Source organism: Zymoseptoria tritici, chromosome 2, assembly GCF_000219625.1.
Source record: "Zymoseptoria tritici IPO323 chromosome 2, whole genome shotgun sequence".
NCBI classification, from domain to species: domain Eukaryota; kingdom Fungi; phylum Ascomycota; class Dothideomycetes; order Mycosphaerellales; family Mycosphaerellaceae; genus Zymoseptoria; species Zymoseptoria tritici.
Genome location: NC_018217.1, coordinates 1,156,931 through 1,178,393, shown reverse-complemented (window position 1 = coordinate 1,178,393; position 21,463 = coordinate 1,156,931). Strand labels below are relative to the sequence as shown.

The window sequence follows — 21,463 nt, the reverse complement described above, 5'->3', positions numbered from 1 at the left end:
GGATCCAATCGGCAGTCTAGCCGACAAACGTGCTTCTTTCACATTGACAGAGAATATATCACGACCGACTTCCCAACTACGACAATGATTTTCCATTGATACGATTGATTCAGTGCTCGCGACATGTCCTAAGAGCTTGTGATTATTGCCGTCGTTCAGGCCATCTAAACCTCTATCTCGGATCGTAGAAGACTTTCGTTGACCTGCTCGTCGCAGAGTGCTCGTATCGGTAGCGAGCCGTTCATATCGCCGCCCTCAGCCGTATCTCAGACTTTGGATCACTTCCATACAGACCACTGACCACTGACGGCGAGGTGTTTTCGCGAGCCTCCCTTCATCCATTCTAGCCCGTCGTAGGGTTCTGGGATTGTGTGAAGTCTTTTCCAGCTTCATGCGCTTCCGCTTCTCCTCTCCCTTATTGAGCGAGCTCATACGCAGCCAGACGCCATGGCAGGCGGGCAAGAGCAGCAACGCAACCTTATACCGCACCTTCGGACCATACTCAGCAATCTCACTGCGTCGCCGTATCCCGAACTGCCGAATCCTGAAGGACTGAAGAAGCGAGCTTCAGTGGCCTTGATTCTACGCGTCAACCCATCATATTCACACTGGCCCGAAGCACAACAGGACAAGCCACGAGACGTAGATACATACTTTGACCAAGAGTGGGTGAGGCATGGCGAGCCAGAGGTGCTGTTCATCAAGAGAGCTTCACGAAAAGGAGATCGATGGACATCACACATTGCTTTGCCAGGCGGGAAGAGAGATCCGACAGACAAGGACGACCAATTCGCTGCCGTTAGAGAGTCATGGGAGGAAGTGGGAGTAGACTTGGACAAATACGCAATACCATGTGGTAACCTCCCTCAACGATTGGTGACGACTCATTGGGGAAAGAAACCACTTCTGGTGCTCTGCCCATACGTTTTCATTGTCACGACACATGAGCTGCCACCATTGAAATTGCAACCTTCCGAGGTTGCTTCCACACATTGGGTACCGCTTCGAAGCTTGCTCTCACCCCAACAACGGACCATTGCCTACGAAGACGTGTCCTCTCGCATTGCCAACCAGGAAACCGGAGCGAAGAAGTGGATGCTAAGCACAATCCTAGGCAAGATGATCTTCGCCGCCATCGCATTAGAACCGACAGAAAGCCTCCACAGTGTAGAAACACCAGCCGACAATCCACTCCAGGATAACCGCCACGCACAGCTGACCCGCGTGGAGAAGCTGAAGAACGTAGCCAGTCAAATTTGGAGAGCAGACATCTTCAATCAATATCCACCACCACGAAAAGAAGGCCCTCTTCTACTCTGGGGTCTCACCTTGGGTGTCATCTCAGACTTCCTCGACCTCGTCCCTCCCCACGATGCCCTCAATCTATGGACATACCCGACCTTCACACCTCTCGATGTCCGCTTCACAATCTGGCTCATGACATACCGCTTCAAGAATCGCAAGCGAGCCGAACTGCAATCCGGCGCCGAATTCCGCGAGAGTCGACCATCGTTTGGGGGCGCATCAGAAAGTGTCATCGATCTCAACTCCTCGACCGTAATAGTCGACCGACCGGATGAAGCAGGATTTGCTGGAATAGGCACCGGTCTGAGTGCGGGAGGCTTGCCGGGCAACAAAGCTGCTGTTTCAACAATGCTAGAAGGGTTTGTCGAACCTCTTGCGCGGCTCGTATTACCGGACATCGCTGACCGCGGTAGGTACTACGATATTGTTCGGAAAGCGATTGCGGTGGCACTGGTCGGGAGGGCGAGTGTGCTGGTTGTACTCGCTGCGATTGTGTATAGGAGGTATTGGAGGAGGTGAGTTGTCTAGTACATGATAGACGATAGACGCTGTCCGAGTACATATCGTGCAGCATGTTCGTGCCGCTCATCATATGCCTCTAGCAGGACAGCGAGAGCTACCTGTACGCCCATTTAGCATGACCTGCACGCCTATCCAACATGTCTTGTAACTTAAACGTACGGCTCTTTAGCATGTCCTGTATGGACTGTACGACTGCATGTCCTGCATGGCCCCTGTCTTACTTCAATTGTCACGCTTGCTCTTTCCTTCAGAAAGATTTATGCCTTCAATGGTTGCAAAAGTGCTTCGCCAGACCAATAATGGCCGGTCAAAAGCCGATGACATGAACTTCAAACACCGACGCCGGGCCGACAACCTCACCAACAGTGATCGACATTCACCAGCTTGAACATTGATCCGCCGCCACTAAATCCAGTATCTGTCGTTTGGTTCAAGCATGTTGAAGATTATGAGCCATTAGATTAATAAAAAGGATCTATCTACCTCTTAAGTGACTTATGTGCTAGTAGACCGACATCGGTTACCTATAACTATAACCTATGTATAGACCTACATTACAACACTCCCCCTTAACCGACAGTCGGTCGTAATTAAATAACACTAACACTATAACGCCTAATATCCTACTGCCTCGTTAAAAACCTCGGTTAACTTTAAGGGAAAAAGAGTATAGCTACTCGCTTAATATAGCGTTAGCGTAGTCCTTATTCCTAATTCCTTAGTCGTTCTTCCTAATTCTTTAATCGCTCTTCCTCCTCCGCTACTTCTCGTCGAACTTGTTATATTACTAGGTTAATTGCCGTCTCGCTAGTGTCGCTATACTCCCTTTAAGCTATCTCCCGAGCTCTAACTTAAATTATTATTACTAGAAGTACTCGTTATACGTTCTAGCGCTATAAATTGCCTCGGGCCTCTAGATCCTTTACTCCGAGTAGACTAGCGACTAGATCGTAGGCTAGTAGATTCTCTCCGATAAAGTAGTACACCTCTAGAGGTATTCTCGCCTTAATAATAGCTACTAAAAGATAGTTTACCTATAGGAAACATATCCTATTCTATTAGACGAACTCCGCGTTATATCTCGTATTAAAGTATGTTCGAACTTTAGGAGTTAACAAGATCTATAGTCGTCTAAGGTAATTACTAAATAGGTCCTTTAGCGATGTCGATTATTCGAGTACGATAGCTATGTCTTAAACTCTATCCCTCTAGTAGAGTACGTTCGTTATAGGGTAGTAGTTTAGCATCGGTAGGTTATTAGTAAGGATTTCCGGTTTAAGTAAATTAAAGGTTCTAATAGCGATTTTAGCTACTCGCTTATAGTATAGAAGGTCTAGATTAAGATCGAGGTAAGGAAAACCTTTAACTTGTCGTCTTACCTAGATTATAGCGTCTTAATTTTTAGGCCTTACTACCTCCGCTACGAGCTATAATATCGTCCTCGCGCGTAGTTCGGCTTCTAGTCTCGTATTTTCCGCTTCGAGCTCTAGCTCGCGGCGTTGTCGTCGTTCCTCTTTAATTAAAGGCATAGTTAGTAGTATTAGTTGTTGTTGTTATTATTATAGTAAGTTTATAAGTTTAAGCTTTCGTAGGTATAGGTGCTTTTAAAGACGGTTACTAGGTTATTAAAGAGATTTTAAGTAGCGTAATTGCTAGGGAAGGTGTATCTCTCTATACCGATGTTTAACCGCGCGAATAGTGCTTTTACTCCTTTACCGCCCTTCTTTGCCTTAGAAATCCTGTCCGGATCTAGTCTATTGTTTGTTGTTTGTTTGTTTGTTCCATTTACGTCCTTTCGGAGTCCAAGACTATGTAGGACGGCCTTGCCCTAAGGGCAAGGCAGTAGATCTATTTACAATTAAATTCTTCGGTATTCTTTAACCTTAGGGGAAACCCCGTGCCTAAGGCAATGCTAAAGGACTTTAAACAAATGCGAGACAAAGGAAATTAAACGAGTGTTGCTGCGGCCTAAGGCTGCAGAATTTTCGCGCTAAGCTTTTTGCAGAATTTTTAGCGGATCCTTCCGCTTCGCACGTACGCACGCTACGAATTCGAAAGAGATGCAGAAGCAGCTGTCTAACTCGCTGCCTTCTCTTGTCCTTAATATGCCTTTGTAGTATCGTAGTAGCAGTTCTATCTACGACAACGCAGGTTAATCGCAGAGTTATAGATTCTACCGAGTTCCAGCTCTTTAAAGTGTATATATGCTTCCTTTCGAAGGCGACGAAGTCTCTAGAGAAGGGACATGCGATTTCGATTCGGATTTCGAGGAGGTACGCGTATAGGGTAGAGTAGACTGCTTCTTTCTTCTTCTCGTTCGTAGCGTAGAGGGCTATTCGTTCGAATCGTGCTGTTGTTCTGTTGTAGCTCGTATTTCGAGGCGGATTTCGAGAAGTTTCGAGGCGGATTTCAAGAAGGATTTCGGGCGGATTCGAGAGGTTTTCGAGGAGGTTTCTTCCAGACTGTCTTAGTTTCCCTTCTAAGGAAGGTACTTACGACGGCCACCGCGTGAAGGTGCAGTCTGTTCGGCCGTCCGGATCTAGTCTAGTTGTGAGGACACCCTCACGATAACGCCCCCCACCTGTCCCAACCTAGACCATCCTAGCACTACAGATTACCGGTGCTATCTTATCTAGCCTAGACTAGGACATCCTGTAGAGGGACGAACCTTATAGGCGTACGATAGCCCCCGAGCGGACGTTAGACTGCGACCGGTACCTAGTCTAGGCGGAGGGATGTATTTAGTAACATAAAGGGCGGGTACATAGCCTCGAGGGACGCTCTTGTCTATTCCCTTCCTTATCGAATCGACTCGTTACATTCTACAACTATTTGTTTTCGGTATAAGCCTACATTCCCTCTTAAGGTGCTTCTAATATTCGATTCGATTAAAAACAACCGTACAACTATACTAAAAACTACTGACATAGCTCTAAAGGTTACCCGTCGTTAGGACGATTCCCTTCCTAATACCTCCGCCCGACAGTAGGCGAGCGCTTCCTCTACTAAGCTATCGGCTACGCCTACTAGTTAGCTATAGGACGTTAACCTTCTTAACTAGCCTAGCTCGGGAGAGACCGCGGAAGAAAGGGCTACCCGGGAGCATAATAACGAAGTCGCCTGCGCTACCTTCGAGTTCTTAACCCTTTAGTAGAAGATTAAGGAACTCTATACCGAACTAGACTATCCTACGCTAGAAAGGAACCTAAGGACGGCTACCCTCCGCTACCTCTTCTCCGAACCTAACTAGCATACTAAAACGAGGGATAACCTCCCTAAGTTAAAGGAGCTACTAGTCTTTAAGGGCAAGTCGTGTGCGAGCTACGACAACTAGGTCCGAGCCCTCGAAAGAGCCTTTAGATAACACAAAGGATTCGCCGAACGCAAAGACCGCAAGGTCGACTTTGCTGCCGACTATATAGGAAAGCTCTAGCAAGACTACTAGGAACACTACGTCGACGGCCTTAACAACTAGTCTAAGCTAACCTAGTCTATAATAAAGGAGGTTATGCTTAACTCGATAGGCATAAAGACCGAACAGCGCGAGAAGGCCTACGAGAAGCTAAAAAAGATTACCCTAGGTAACCGTACGCCGGAAGAACTCCTCGAGGAGCTAAAGACACTCTAGAAGGAGCTCGATAAAAGGGACGATAACAAGAAGATCCTTAGGTTCTATAGCGCCCTTCTATAGATCCTTCGCAACCGCCTCTCGAACTACCCTACTGCCCTACTAAACCTAGTAGACGCCGAGGAAAGGGCTAAAAAGGCCTACTGTACTAATAAGGGCTCTAAACAGGAGGCTCGTAAGAGGCAGGCTACTAAAAGGTCCGCTAAGTAGGCGAAGAAGCGCCCTAGCGACAGCTCTGCTGCTCCGGACGGTAAGAAGGCAAGGACTAGCGATAGCGAACAGAACCCGAAGGCCCCCTCTAAGGCTACGTGCTACGGATACTAACAGGTCGGGCATATCCGCCGCGACTGCACTAACTAGCACCTATAGAAGGATTCGGGGAAAGAGACGCCCCCTAAGTAGACGCTATTGCTTAGGTAGGCTAAGTCCTCTATAATAAGGATTAGCGGCGCTCGGCTAAGCTAGGAAAGCGCCGCGCCTAGCAAGGGCGCCTAATTAGCGTCGAGTTAACGCTAAACGGCCTAGGGGAGTCTAGAAAGGTCCGGGGCCTAATTAATAGCAGCGCCTAGGACAACTTCTACGATTCTATACTAGCAAAGGAAATAGGGTAGACGGTTTCTAAGCTATCTACCTAGACAAAGTACCTAACTCTAAATAGCTAGAGCCTACAGGTCTTTAGAGAAACGAGAAACTCCTATAAGGCTGTAGACACCTCTAGCAAGACGCAGGGGTGCGTAGACACGTTTAAGGTAGGACGTATTTACGGTTTCGAAGTCGTACTCGGCATGCCCTAGCTTAAGAAGTACAACCCGGGTGTTAACTTCGCTCTAAAGAAGGTCTTCTAGAGGCAGAAACCTTAAAAGCGTTAAGCGATAGCGGTAGTATCCCCGGACAGGTTCTACCGGGAGTATCTTAGTAAAGTCGAGGCAGCTCTTTATATTATATCGATCTAAGAGGTCGAGGATAGACTCGAACTAGACTAGAATAGTATCCTAACGGCGTACTCTAACTTCTCCGACGTCTTTTCGGAGGAGTTAGCTAGCAAGTTAGCACCGCATAGACCGCACGATCTTAGGATCGACCTAGTTAAGGGAGCAAGGGTCCTATTTAGCCCTATATACGCTCTGTCGGAGGCAGAGATAGATGCAATGCGCAAGCAGCTCCCTAAACATCTAAAGAGTAGCTTTATTCGCCGCTCGACGTCCTCGGCGGGCGCACTAATCCTCTTCGCGAGGAAAAAGGACAACACACTCTGCCTCTATATCGACTACCGCGGCCTAAATGCGGTTACGGTAAAGAACAAGGGGGGTCTTCCCTTAATTTCCGAGTTAATAGACTAGCTAGCCGGCGCTAGGTACTTTACGAAGATAGACCTCCGCTATGCGTACTACTGTGTCCGTATCCGGGAAGGCGACAAGTGGAAAACAGCCTTCTAGACCAGATACGGCTATTTCGAATACACCGTAATGCCCTTCGGGCTCTGCAATGCCCCTGCGGTGTTCTAAAACTTTATTAACAGCGTATTAGTAGGGCTAATCGACGTGTTCTATGTTGTTTACCTCGACGACATCCTTATATACTCTAAAACGGTAAAGGAGCACGAGGGCTACGTCCGGGAGGTGCTAGAGCGCCTCCGGAAACATAAGTTGTACGCTAACCTGTCTAAGTACGATTTCTATAAGGACCGCGTTAACTACCTCGGGTACGTTATTACATATAATAGGCTAGAGATCGACCTAGAACAGGTTAGATCGGTCTAGGAGTAGCTACTTCCCCGGTTAATACATAACATTAGGGTCTTTATCGGCTTCGCGAACTACTATAGGCGCTTTATTAAGGGTTTCTTACGCCTCGCTGCGGCACTTAACCACTACACGGAGGGGAAAAAGGCAGCAAACTAACGCAAGAAGGAACGAGCATACTTAGAGCTCGACGAGCAAGCTATACTTTCCTTTAATAAATTGCGGAAAAGATTCTCAGAAGCTCCTATCCTACGCTATTTTAACCTAGAACTACCCTGTAGGGTAGAAACTAACGCCTTAGGCGAGGCAATCTCGGGCATCCTAAGCTAACTATATGAAGACTACGGCAAGACGCAGTAGTTCCCTATATTATACTTCTTACGAAAGATAATCGCAGCAGAACGGAACTACGTTACGGAAGACGCTAAGCTATTAGCAGTCGTAGACTCCTTTAAGCACTTTAGATAATACCTAGAGGGGGCTCGATACTAGGTCGAACTACTAACGGATTATGCAAACCTACAAACTCTTATAACGACTAAGACCTTATCTAGGCGGCAGGTTAGATAGGCCGAGTAGTTATCGCAGATCGACTTTAGGACTATTTACAGACCTAGCAAGGCTAATAGGGCGGCGGATGCACTAAGCAGAAGGCCTAACCTTACGGATAAGGACTACTCTAGACGGTAGGCTACAGACGAAGAGTCGTCTGCAAGCTTGCGGCTCCTCTAGACAGCATTCTAACCGTATCTAGACTATAATAGACTAGTAAGGCACGTAGGGGCAGTAAAGGACGCCCTAGACCTAAAAACGCGCCTAAAACGCGCCCTCTTAAAAGATCCGACCTTTAACAGGATTAACGAGGAGAAGGACTAAGCGGAACCTGCTTTCTAGGCAGATCGATAGACTAACGAGGATAGAGTCGCGTATATAAACGGCAAGGCCTACGTACCTAAAGGAAGCATAAGACTCTAACTGCTTTAGGAATGCTACGACGACCCTATAGCAGGGCACTTCGGCTTCTCTCGAACGCTCGAACTTCTACAAAGGAGTTTCTACTAGCCTAAAATAAGGAAATACGTTAAGAACTACATACGAACGTGTTAAGCGTGCAGCAGGGCAAAGCTACGGCGGCACAAACCTTACGGATTACTACACGCAGAGCTACTATCGCTTACACTATAGGAGGATATAACGCTAGACTTTATAACGGACCTACTACCTAGCATACTTCTAGGCCAGGCTTACGACTTAATCCTAGTAATTGTAGACAGATGTACCAAAATAGTCTATTATGCGCTATGCAAGAAGACGATTACCGCAGCAGAGCTCGCAGAGGTGTTTATAAAGGAAGTCGTACGACTCTATAGCGCACTAGCTACGATTACGTCGGATTAAGGGCCTATCCTAACCTTAAAGTTCTAGAGCACGTTCTGTTTCTGCCTTAGCATACGCCGAAAACTAAGCACAGCGTTCTACCCTTAAACAGACGGGCAAACAGAGCGCTAAAACCAGACGCTAGAGCAGTATCTTCGCACATACTGCAACTATAAACAGGACAACTAGGCCTCCCTACTCTCTACTGCGGAATTCTCGTATAATAATAGCGTACACTCCGCAACAGGGGTTACGCTATTCTAGGCATATACGATACAGGACCCTTAGCGGTGCTACTAGCCCAGACTACGCCAGAATAGACGAGAAGCCCCGTTCGCCGCATAACTTGCGGACCGCGTTATCTCTAACTAGAAGAAACTGCGGGTCAGACTGGCTAAAACAAAGAAGCAAATAGCTAAGTAGGCGAACGAGCACAGGAAGGACATCTCCTTTAACGTCGGAGACGAAGTCTACCTTAATACACGCAACATTAGGTTACTAAGACCTTCGGCGAAGCTCGATTACAAATACATTAGACCTTACAAGGTAAAAGCGGTTATTAACCGCGTCGCATATACGCTCGATCTACTAGACTTACTAAAGATCTACCTAACCTTCTATGTTTCTCTGCTAGAACTATCTATCCCGGACTAGTTTAGTCGCAAACAGGACAGGATGATGCGATACGACGTAGGAGAGGACAATAAATACGAAGTCGAGGCTATTCTGGCCGAACGTGTAGACGAACTGAATAATCGGGAGTACCTTATTAAGTAGAAAGACTACGACTAGTCCGAGAACTCCTAGGAAGCAGCAGTTAACATTAGCCCAGCAGCAATGCGGGCCTACCGGCGCAGAATAGGCTAGAAAGGACCAACTGCGCGCGGTAAATTCCAGAAAAAACGCTAACCCCCTTAGTTAATTTTTTAATCCTTTTTTGCTTTATAATATTAGACTTTAACATTTTTAATAATTCTAGGGATTTTATTTAGGCGTTAAGGCTTTCTATTCTAGACTATTCTAGTCTACGTTAAGCTATTCTGCGCTATTATAACTTAAAAGGGCCCTATTACTCTGCGTAATGGCGTTATCTATTATACCCTGCACACTGCTAGAGCTAACTAGACTAAACCGGCTTAATTATCGCTATCCTTGTCCGAAGCGTCCTCTCTACGCTCCTAAGCGGCCGTAGTACTTACTAAAGCCTTTAACGCCTCCCTGTTAGTCTTTCCTATACCCCTAGCGTACGAATTAAACCTCTCTAGGGCCTTGCTGTTATAATGCAAGGCAGTCTTGTACTTGTTAAGCTTGTCTGTTAACGACTAGACCGTAATAGCGCCCTTTGGATTAATTAGGCGGCTTCTCTTAGCCCTCGGGGTCCCGGCAGTAGCCTGCTCCTACATCCTAGCGTTAGCATAGCCTAAAATGCGCTAGAACGGTACACTTACAGCCTTCTCTATATAAGTAGCGGCCGACCTGTCCCGCTTCTTAACCTTTTAACCCGTCGTGTCCTACTCGCGGGTACCCTAGTGCAAAGTAAGACCCTCCGGGCCGCGAACGCTATTTCTAAGCTCCCTAAGGCGCTAACTGTTAGCATACTAGTCCAAAATAAGCTAGAACGGCATATACAACTTAATCGAACTAGCAAATAGGAGCACCTTGCTCCTTAACTTCTTCCTATTGTCCGCGTTTACTACCAGATTGGCGTACTCTGCTTAAATCTAGGCATTAATAGTGTCCTACTCGTCCTTATAGGCCAGAGGGAGCTATTTAGGGTTAGCCTAGATCTAGAAGACTCTAGAACAGTCTAGAAATATCCTACCTAGAAGCAATCGGCATTTCTGTCGTCCAGACAGCCGGCGCATTTAGCAGTAATGCCCTTAATAGGCTTCTCTAGCGCTAACTAGCACAGTTTAGTTAAGTCTTTGTTTAGCTTAACGTCTTTAATGCAATTAAAGCACAGATTGTAGTTAAAAGCCCCGTTGCGGACCTTTTTAGCGTAATCGTTGCGCACGAGGGCCGCGGCGGCGGAAGACATAGTGTATCTGCACTAATGTTAGCCTTGCTAGACCTAAACTAGACTATACTAGCACTACCCTAGATTACTTACTTTTTAGTAGTTAGTAAAGAAGAGAGAAAGTTTGGAAGAAGAATTAAATTAATATAGCGGCGCTACGGACCTGCAAATCCTTCTAGATTAGGACATCTAGTAGCTAACAGCTTGTAAATTTTCCACCGCAACTAAGGTCAGTTGCAGAGAGGGGAGGGGGGCAATATAAGGACACCCTTACGATAACGCCCCCTACCTGTCCTAACCTAGACTATCCTAGCACTACAGATTACCGGTGCTATCTTATCTAGCCTAGACTAGGACATCCTGTAGAGGGACGAACCTTATAGGCGCACGATAGCCCCCGAGCGGACGTTAGACTACGACCGGTGCCTAGTCTAGGCGGAGGGACGCATTTGGCAACACGAAGGGCGGGTACATAGCCTCGAGGGACGCTCTTGTCCATTCCCTTCCTTATCGAATCGACTCGTTACATTCTACAACTATTTGTTTTCGGTGCAAGCCTACATTCCCTCTCGAGGTGCTTCTAACACTAGTAATCCCGAGTCCGCGCGTATAAAATTCGAAAGTCCTCTTATCTAGTACTTTAGTAAAGATGTCGGAGGTATTAAAGTGTCTAGGGACATAGTTAATTCGGATAAGTTTCTTATTAACTAATTAACGAGTATAATAAAATTAAATATAGATATGTTTAGTCCTTTCGTACATTTTGGGGTTGTTCGCGATACGAATAGTACTTTAGTTGTCGACCTTTAATTTTATTACCTCTTATAGGTGTCCGAGGAAATCTAGTATATTCTTTAACTATACGGCTTCTTTAGTAGCGTAGTAAAGTACGGTATACTTAGCTTCCGCCGTCGATAGCGCAATAGTCGTTTGTTTCTTATATCTCTAGCTAACTATAGTTCTACCGATAGTAAATACGTAGCTACCGATAGATTTGCTATTAGATCTATCGCTAGCGTATTCTACGTCGCTAAATCTAAGAACATCGTTACCTCCTCCGTATTCTAGTCCGTAATCTAGGGTACCGAGAATATATCAAAGGATCTGTTTAACCTACTCGAAGTGTTTCTTTAATAGGTTTGAGTAGTATCGACTAGCTATTAAGACGCTAAATGTAAGGTCTAGTCGGGTTCCTAGCATCCTATATATTAAGGATCCTACTATTAATTAATATTTAAGACGTTATACGTCTATCGCGATTTCTCCTTCGGGTGTAGGCTCCTATCTATCCTTCGAGACATATAGCGTTATAGTAGGGTTAGCGTCTACGAGTCCGAATTTCTCTATTATAGCCTTAAAGAGCGCTATTTACGTTAGTCGAATCTTACCCTCTAACCGTTTAATACTAATTCTAAGGAAGAATTTATATTCTCCTATGTCCTTTATTTAGAAGCGTTTTAATAGGTCTTCCTTTAATTAATTAATCTGTTTAAGGTTAGGTCCTACGATTAGTAGGTTATCGACGTAGGCGAGGATTAATATTAATCCCTTCTTAAAGACCGTATAATTATATAGGTAGGGTTCGTAGCCTAACTCTCGCAAAGTAGTCGTTAATGTTTAATACTATATCCTTAGTACTTATTTTAGTCCGTAGAGCGCTTTCTTTAGTTTATATACTTTTCCCTTAATCTCGAAGCTAGGTAGTAGCTTAACGTAAATCTCCGCATCGATTTTGCCGTAGAGGAACGCTGTTTTAATATCTATTTAATAGACATGCTATCTATTCTTTGCTACGAGTACGAATAGGATTCGGTAGCTTATTAGTTTAACGACCGCGGCGAACGTCTCGGAGAAGTTAATTCCCTCGCGTTGCTCGAAACCGCGGACGACCTATCGTACCTTAAATCTTTCGATCGTATTATCGATACCTCGTTTTAGGGTAAAGACCTATTTTCCTAATAGGATTAGTATAGTAACCGTACCTTTATCGACTATTTCCTAGGTGTCGTTGTCCTTTAGCGATTTTATCTCTTCGTCGACTACTATATTCTATTGTTAATAATGTAGGGATAACTTCGCCTCGTAAATAGTCTTTAGTACGATAGGGTCGCTCTCCGATAGTTATACTATAGTCGTAAGGGATTCGTCCTCTTTATTACTCGGTTAGTGTTCTATTATAATAGGGTCGCTCTCGTCCTCGATCTTAATTTTAAGGACTAGATCTACGTCTCCTCGCTTTGCTATATAGAAAATTAATACTAAGTTCGCCGACCGAGTACCGGTATATATAAAGTTAACTATTAGTACCTATTCGCGTATCGAGGGGAGTCGAGGATTCGTTAGTACTTAAATTAGCGTTAGTCTATTCGGAGTTAGCGTTAGTATAGGCTAAATAGGATTAAATAGAATGTCGTTTAGTAGACGCCTATATTTCTCCCCCTTAAGCCGTATAGCCTACTATTTAGGGAAACTAGGCGGGTAGTTCTCGGTAATGTTAGGAATAATATCTTCGGCGTAGTTAGGCGTATTAAGGTTTGCCGAGAGAGGTAGTAGTTGTACTAGCATTTTAAGCGTAGTAGCGTTAAGTCGTACGTCTTTATCGAAAAGTACTTCTCGCGCTCGCTTAACTTTTCTAGTAATAGGGTCCTATAGGCGGAAGAGATTTGTTCCCTCGAAACTAACTAGTATTCGTAAATGTGCGCGTTTATCGTATTTCTTCGGGAATTTTCTCTTTAGAACGAGTTTGTACGCGCGATAGCTAACTCTTCGAATCTAGTCGATCTCCGGTATATTACTAGTTAGCGCTTCGTATAGCGTTTTTATGTTCTTTAATAAAGAGGTCGGCGATCTATTATTAATAAATATCGTAGCCTTTAGTAATTTAGGCTATATCTTATTTTAAAGAGCGCTATCCTATTTTATATACTAAATAATGTTCTATAGCGTTTAGTACTTACGCTCGACGACTCTATTTTACGATAGTTCGTATAGCGAGGAAATCGTAAATTCGATCCTATAGGCTCGTATAGTATTAGTTATAATATCGGTAAACTCTAAGCTACCGTCCGCGCGAATCGCCTTAATTACCTAGCCTTTTGTAGCTATTCGCCGTTCGAAGTCTCGATAACATCGGTAGACTTTATCGGCTTACTTCGATTTTAGCGTATATATCTAGGAGTATCGGGTAAAATTATCGACTATTAGAAGGTAGTATCTTTCTCTACTACGAGAGTCCGGAAGGTATCCTCCTAAGTCTATATATATCTTCGCGTATCGCTCTATTTCTCGTATAGGCTCTAACTTAGGGAACCTTTATTTTGCTTTTATGCGTCGGTAGGACTTATAGATAAAATCTCTATTAATATAGTTAATACCTAGCCGATCTAGGTAACCTTGTAGAATAGAGATACCTATGTATCCTATCCTTTAATGCTAAACATAAATAGGTAATCGATTTAAGGTCCTCGTATTAAAGAACGCGGAAGTAAAGTAATCGTCCGGTAAGCTATTAGCCTAGGTAGAGAGAAACGAGCGTACGATTAAGACGTCTAGTTTCTAGAGATGCCCGTGCTACGTACTAGTACAGATAACTTGTCTAGTCTTTAGGAACGTAAAAGCGTATAATCCCTTAATCGTAGAGAATCCGGTTTCTTCGGTAGTTAGTCGTACGACTAATAGTAAGTTAACCCCTATTTAAGGCACGTAGTACGCTTTCGACAGTACTATCCTTTGTACTCCCCCTAGATAAGTAACTATTAGGGTTACCTTTCTAATACCGAGTATTTAAAAACTAGTACTAGCGCCGATAATCTTAATAGGTTTAGCGAGTTCTTAATAGTCCTCGAAGTAGGCGAGATTATTATAGATATGTTCCTCCGAACCTATGTCGACAATCTAGTTATCCTCTTTTAACGTAAATTCCTTAATCTTTACCGGTATAATATTAGGCTTAACTTCTTTTACCGTCTTATAGTATATAATAAAAATAGAGCATAAATTTAATAGGAAGATCGTCGATTGTTTAGGTCGGAAGTCCGCTAGTTAACTATTATCGCTAAATGTTACTATATTCTTTATAAAGTTGCCGGTCGATTTCGTAGCTATTCTAACGCTAGTATTAATATTAGTTCCTATTAGTACTTCGTCGGTAGGGTCGCCCTATATTAAGTACGAGCGTCGTTAAGGGTAAACACCGGTCGAGTTTAAGCTAGTCGCCCTAGGCTTGTTGTCCCGCTACGTACCCTCTAGTATCCGCTACTTCTTTATCTTCTAGTACTCTTCGTTGTTCTGTTTCTAGTATATACCGTTCGTATAATTATGCTTCTTATAACCTTTCTATTAATACTTAGCGTTTAGATTACCGATAAGCTAACTAAGTCGGGGTTCTCCTTAACCGTCGAATTTTCTCTTTATAGGATTATAGGTAGCAAATAAGCGGCTCTTAATTAAATCCTTTGTCGCATCGTTTCGAGAGATGCTAGTCTAGTAATCCTCGGCGCGAGAGGCTATTTCTTCGAACGTTAGGTTACGACTAGATCCTCGTCTACTATATCTAGCGATTATAAAGGTTAATGCGGTTAATTATAGGAAGTTAGCGAAATAATCTCCTAGTAATCTTTCGAAGAAGAAACACTTTATGTTCTCGCCGCTCTAGTTAATATCCCCTCGTAAGCGATATAGATCGCTATGTTTCTTATTAAATTTACGAAGGAATTTAGGAAAATCTTTCGCGAGTCCGAAGTTATAATTAAGGAGGTTATTAAACCGCTCCTACGCAATGTTGCTTCTAGTGTTTATATATTCGATGTCGAGAATTAATAGCGCATTATAGGCCTTCGTATACTAAACAATTTTATCCTATATATACTACTTATACGTAGATAAGATAAAACCGAGTAGCGACTCGTTCTTCCCTTACTAGTTAGCTAATTCGAGTATATAGTTATTAACATTATTAATATTATTGCTCTTAATAGGCTATAGCTCGGCTTCGAGTCCTAGGAAGAAGTCCGAGATACCTACTTAAAGGTATACAATTTTAAGTAAGTTATACTAATCGGTGTAGTTATCCGAGTTCCTTAACTTCTTTACTACGGTAAAGTTCTTCTAATCGAGTGCCGCCTTTTACTTCGCTTATCGGTATTTCTACGAAGAGGATATAATAGCTCGCGAGGAAGTATTCGGAGCGCTCCTACTCGTACTTACGCTCGTACGCGCCGGTTACCTTTTTAGTAGCATTATAGACGTATAGATAATGTCGTTAATCGGGGTAGCGCTAAAACGTCGAGTCGTCTCGTTAATAATCGGTAAGGGCGTACGTAAAGTTAGTTTAACCTTAATGTCTTACGTGTTAGACTCGTCGCTTAAGGTCGTACCGTATAGGTCCTCTTCTTCTCCTTTGTCGTTCTCGTCGTTATTTTTACTAGTTGTCTCTAGGGCCGAGTTTACCTTAGTCTAAGGTAGTCGTTTAGCGCGTTTTAATACGCGCTTTTTACGTTTCTTTGTTTTGTCTTTAGGCTTCTTCGTCTTTAGTTTAATAGTAAATAGCTTAGCCGGTGTAGGTATATCGGTAGTTAAAGTAATTATAGCCTCGGTACGGCGCTTAGATTTTAGATTTTTTAGTAGGTATATAGAATTCTTATCGCCTTTTACCCCTTTAGTAGTAGTTACTAGAATTACGTTGTCGGTTATATCGACGTTAAAGTATTAACGTAGGACCTTAGTTCCTCTATATTTAAGTAATAAGAAAGTCTTTTGTTGCTTCTAAGTAAGAGTAGTTTGTCGCTATACTTTAAGTCGTCGTTAGTTCTCTCGCGCTCGTTTAGCGGTAGTAGTAGCTTATCGTTCTTATTCTTTCTTCTTGTCCCGGTACTTTTAACTTAAGTCTCTCATAGATTAGAGGCGTCTTTTACGTACTTTAGTAGTCTCGTTAGGCGGTAGTTTAGCTATCGTGTCGGTCGTAGTTAATAATAGGTAAGAGTTTTTTCCCGGGATTAGAGAGATTAGAGACCCTATGTCGTTAATGTCTAATTAATTTAGTCGAAATTAGGTTTAAAAATTTTATAACGTGTCCCTACCGAGTAACTAGTATTCGTATAAAGTATTATCGTATTAAGTTATTCGTAGTCGCTTTAATCGCTTTAATCGCTTTAATCGTCTATCGCCTCGTCCTCGTTTTATACTACGTAATCGTAAATTAGGTTCTTAAATTTAATAGTATTGTCCCGTTAAATACCGTAATTATTTTACGTCGCGTAGACAAGTTCCTATAAAGAAACATCTCGTAGGTTTAGTATACGTCCTGCGACGAGCTACGAGGGCATATAGAAGTTTTAAAAGGCTCTAGGTAATAATACTACTTAATGTTTATCGATTAACATTCGTATTCGATCTCTCGGTTAGGCTTATAATCGTTACAAAATCTATTTTAGCTATTAAAACCGCGGAAACGCTGTCCGGGCTTATAACCTGTTAAAGATTATGAGCCATTAGATTAATAAAAAGGATCTATCTACCTCTTAAGTAACTTATGTGCTGGTAGACCGACATCGGTTACCCATAACTATGACCCATGCATAGACCCACATTACAACAAAGCATCTCTCGCACGTCAGCGGTATTGTACATTTCTGCATATATCCTTGCACCCTCCATTCCCCTGTCATTGTTGTCCAGAAAGAGAGACGACTATGTCGAGGACCATCACCTACCAGGAAGTCCAGCAGCACCGATCGACAGAAAGCTGCTGGGTGATCCTTTATGGCAATGTCTATGATGTGACTTCTTTCCTTCCAGATCACCCCGGTGGTAGCAAGATCATCCTCCAGCTGGCTGGAAGCGATGCCACAGAAGAGTACGACCCTGTACATCCTCCAGGAACCCTCGAACAGAGCCTCCCAGCGTCGGCCAAGCTTGGATCGATCGATGCCAGCACACTACCTCAGACGGAGGTAGCACCACAGAATACAAAGCAAGAGCAAGACGCAGAGACAATGACCATCGAGGAATGCCTGAACTTGGACGACATTGAGACAGTAGCAACACAGAAACTCAGCAAGCGAGCATGGAACTACTACTACTCCGCCGCCGACGACCTACGGTCAAAGACCTTGAACAACACTGTCTACCAAAACATCCTCCTCCGACCTCGAATCTTCGTCGACTGCACCAAGTGCGATACATCCACCACCCTCCTCGGCAATAAAGTCAAAGTTCCATTCTTCGTCTCTCCCGCAGCAATGGCACGACTAGGCCATCCGGATGGCGAAGCTGGAATTGGACAAGCCTGTACGCCCTACGGTGCCCTGCAAATAATCTCCAACAACGCCTCGCAGACGCCGGAACAAATCGTGGCCGGTGCTCAATCAGACCAAGTCTTCGGCTGGCAACTGTACGTCCAAACGGACCGCAAGAAGAGCGAGGATATGCTGGCTCGTATTCACAAGCTTCCCGCGATCAAGTTTATATGCTTGACGCTTGATGCGCCAGTGCCGGGCAAGAGGGAGCACGACGAGCGAGGGACGAAGAGTGTGGGTGCCAGTCTTCCGGTCAAAAGTGCAGTCAAAGCAGCGGGCTCGTTACCGAAGGACTCCGCGGAAGAGAAAGCGATGGATGGGAATGGAGCGGTGGGTAAAGCACTGTTTGCGGGCACAGCGCCGGACTTGACGTGGAAGAGTACACTGCCTTGGCTAGCCAAGCACACGCATTTACCGATTGTGCTGAAGGGACTGCAGACTCACGAGGATGCGTACTTGGCCAGTCTGTATGCCCCGCAGATCAAGGGGATCATTCTGTCGAATCATGGTGGGAGAGCGGCGGATACTGCGCCGCCGGCGATTCACACGTTGTTGGAGATACGGAAGTATTGTCCTGAAGTACTGGGTAAGGTTGAGGTGTGGGTTGACGGTGGGATCAAGCGTGGCACGGATATCGTCAAGGCACTTGCGCTGGGTGCTAAAGGGGTAGGGCTCGGTAGAGCACCGCTGTTCGGACTGTCAGCGGGTGGGAAAGCGGGCGTTGAGAGAGTATTGGAGATTTTGAAGGCAGAGACAGAGACGGCGATGCGATTGCTTGGATGTGAGACTGTTGATCAGCTCAAGCCACACCATGTGAATGCTAGAGCGGTGGAGAGGGACGTGTATGATGGTGCTGCCGGACTGGAGAAACTTGAAATGTGGGTTCGTAGCAAATTATAGGCTTGCGAGGCACGGCTGGAGGCATTATCAAAGCGAACGACTTGTATTCCAGAATTCTATCAGATCCAAGTCTGCGCAGTCGAGTATCTTTGCAGGCTCGTACGTCCCATCAGCCGCTCGCGCCGCTCCATGTCTTCTCTCGCGTTGGATATGGACTTGAAAAGTATGACAATGTTGCTATGCAAGATCTGCACTCTCCTCAGCTCGTCCCTCTGCCAGCTGCTCAAGCGAGAAATAAACCTGAGAAGATCCTTCGGGGCGCGGAACGAGAACACGTTGTCGGAGAACACCAGAGTCCGCAATTCCAGGTAGAGGGCCTTGCAGATGAGCAGGGGAGCGAAGAACTTCGCGCAAGCATCACGCGTGAGTGTCGTCGACGATCTCCAATCGCAGGCTCCATAGGCGCATGTCGCGTATCGTCTCACTGTGCGCAATCCTCGTTCGGACAACATGGGATCATTGAGGTCGTGGAGTCGTGGATCGTGAGGGCCGATGCCAGGCATGCGAGAACGTCCCGATCGCAGCTGGTATTGCAAGTACTTCGCGTTGTATCCAAACAGCCTGATCAACTGAGCCTTCTCATCATGCCATCCTCGAGCGATTCGCGAGTGGCAGAGGTGTCTCTCATCAGACGGCGTTTCTGCGTATTCGGGACGGATGATGTGCGTCCAGCGTGGTCTGCCACATTCGTCCGGAGATCCCAGCTCGAAAGATCCGGGAACGAGGAGATGCTCGAAAATGGAGAGTCGGATGTCCTTCGAGAGCGAAAAGAGGGTGACTTTGTCGGTGGGAGCCATTTCGGGTGGTTGTGTTGCTTTAGATGAGTGATGTACGCACAGCGAGGAGTGCTTCGATTTACCGGAGCTTCGAAGTCGGTATAGATACGAGTGTAATGCCGGGGTAGCGATGGTCTGGCCGTGAGAGCGTGAGGATTGTTTTGAAGTTGCAGGTATTCGATGTTTCCTCGCTCCAGACAGGGCAGGTAGGTAGAGCACAGCCAAGGCAGTCGTGATCCGTTGACCATTTTTCAGGCGTGGAAAATCCAAGAATTTCTTTAAACGAATCTATCAACCCTCTGCACCAGGCAAATGCGTGCTGCTTGTACAACCAGGACAATTGTGGGAGGTCTCATGATTGAAGCAGTCACAGTCGATACAGAAGTGGTTCTGACAGCTCTCACACTCGTATCTGCTGGACTCCGAAGCACCCTCAGCTCTCTTCGAGTAAGTCTTGTCTGCATCATCACCATTCGTGGCGCCATGTACTCGCGGAAATGGCGACAGGCATCCGAAGCATTGTTCACTTCCCCTGTCCGCAGCGCGCTGCCACGATACTTCAACCCAGTTCTGAAGCGGAAACAGGTGGTGGTATGAACGCGCCAGATGGGTGGAGAGGATTAGCGTCAGATCGCAGGTCGGACAGGTAGCTGGAAGACTGCAAACCTTGGCCTTGCATCTGCTGCACAGGTACCCACCTCGCGTGAGGTTACCATGACAAGCACACAGCGTCGCATGCTCCTCCACGATACGAGATGGGAACCCCATCATAAGCAGCGCGGCTTGATTGAGCTTTTGAGCTTCCGCATCCGTGGAGCGAACAACAGGAGGCGTCGTGATTCCCATCAACAGCTCACGGAAATGGACCTCGTCGACTGCTACGTTGTAGCAATTGTCGTCACCGGCATTGGTCTTGCGGCAGATTTCAGCGCAGATGTGCATCTGTGCTGCTAGACCTATGATGGTGACTCGTATTCGATCCTTGATGCATGCTTTGATGGTGTCGTGGATGTCACCCGGATCAGATGTGAGCAAAGCTCCCAGTATAATGACCACTTCGCGGGTACCATGAGAGGGTGTGTGATATAGAGCTGCTCTGGCCATATCAAGACCATTCTGTAGCGAGGGATTGCCCTTGGGATCTGTCCCACGCAATGCTCGCACGGCAGCAATATGGTCGTTCGGATTACCTGACATGTCGCTTACTCGAATTGCCAGGCCCTCTCGCATGCCCAATATTCCGAGCTGAGAGATTGGGTTCTGCTCGAAGAACTCACGGATGAATGCGATGGTGTATGTGATGGTAAGTAGATGGCGTGTCGGACGTAAGTCTTTTTCGAGCATCGCGACTGAGAGGTCGAGCATCAGAATAGTGTGCCGAATGATACCTCGTTGGAGCGGAGTCGTATCTTTCAAGAGCCTGTTGCGAAGTCAGTATATCTACTTGAAGGATCGCTAGCAAAGATCAAGTACCTTTTTCGTTTGCTGGCCTCTTCAATACCTCCCAACACGCCCTCGATGCTTCCGTCCGGCGCTTCTTTGAGCTCCCAAGCCCGTGTCGCTCCGGCCTCCCAACTTGCCTGTGCTCTGCCCTTGGACCTTGACGGCATAGCACGGCCTCCATTCGTGGCGATCTCGTCGTCTGAGCCATGACCGTCGTATTCGCCGTCCGAATCGGCCATTGTGAGGCTCGTTGGTCTTGCCACGTTGTGGGCGATTGTCGTCCGAGTCGGCTGAGCCTATCGAGAGCTGTTTCCGTGCTATATCATGTTTGAGGCATGCAAAATGTCCAAAACTTCGAATATTTGTCTTCCAACCCGCAGACGTTCTGCAAGTCAGACTCGAACTTCGAATATCTTCGGTTGACCGCGGCGTGGTAAGCTCGAGTTGTATGTGATAAT

The 21,463-nt window shown here is 45.6% G+C and overlaps 4 protein-coding genes across 4 annotated transcripts; 2 read left to right on the top strand and 2 right to left on the bottom strand.

Moving 5' to 3' along the window:
* Positions 1-329: 329 nt before the first annotated feature.
* Positions 330-1,975, top strand: MYCGRDRAFT_107958 (uncharacterized protein; the record flags this gene model as incomplete). The annotated part of the gene is made up of 2 exons (XM_003855609.1): positions 330-1,820; positions 1,942-1,975. 2 exons carry the CDS (start codon positions 448-450, stop codon positions 1,973-1,975), a joined length of 1,407 nt encoding a protein of 468 aa, XP_003855657.1.
* A 15,261-nt stretch (positions 1,976-17,236) lies between these two features.
* On the top strand, positions 17,237-18,839 carry MYCGRDRAFT_68078 (uncharacterized protein; the record flags this gene model as incomplete). The annotated part of the gene is made up of 2 exons (XM_003855610.1): positions 17,237-18,145; positions 18,191-18,839. 2 exons carry the CDS (start codon positions 17,281-17,283, stop codon positions 18,784-18,786), a joined length of 1,461 nt encoding a protein of 486 aa, XP_003855658.1.
* A 6-nt stretch (positions 18,840-18,845) lies between these two features.
* MYCGRDRAFT_90590 (uncharacterized protein) lies at positions 18,846-19,583 on the bottom strand (the record flags this gene model as incomplete). The annotated part of the gene is made up of 1 exon (XM_003854805.1): positions 18,846-19,583. One exon carries the CDS (start codon positions 19,581-19,583, stop codon positions 18,846-18,848), a length of 738 nt encoding a protein of 245 aa, XP_003854853.1.
* A 270-nt stretch (positions 19,584-19,853) lies between these two features.
* MYCGRDRAFT_37615 (uncharacterized protein) lies at positions 19,854-21,244 on the bottom strand (the record flags this gene model as incomplete). The annotated part of the gene is made up of 2 exons (XM_003854804.1): positions 19,854-20,982; positions 21,036-21,244. The coding sequence occupies 2 exons, from the start codon at positions 21,242-21,244 to the stop codon at positions 19,854-19,856; spliced, it is 1,338 nt and encodes a 445-aa protein (XP_003854852.1).
* Between the last annotated feature and the right edge of the window lie 219 nt (positions 21,245-21,463).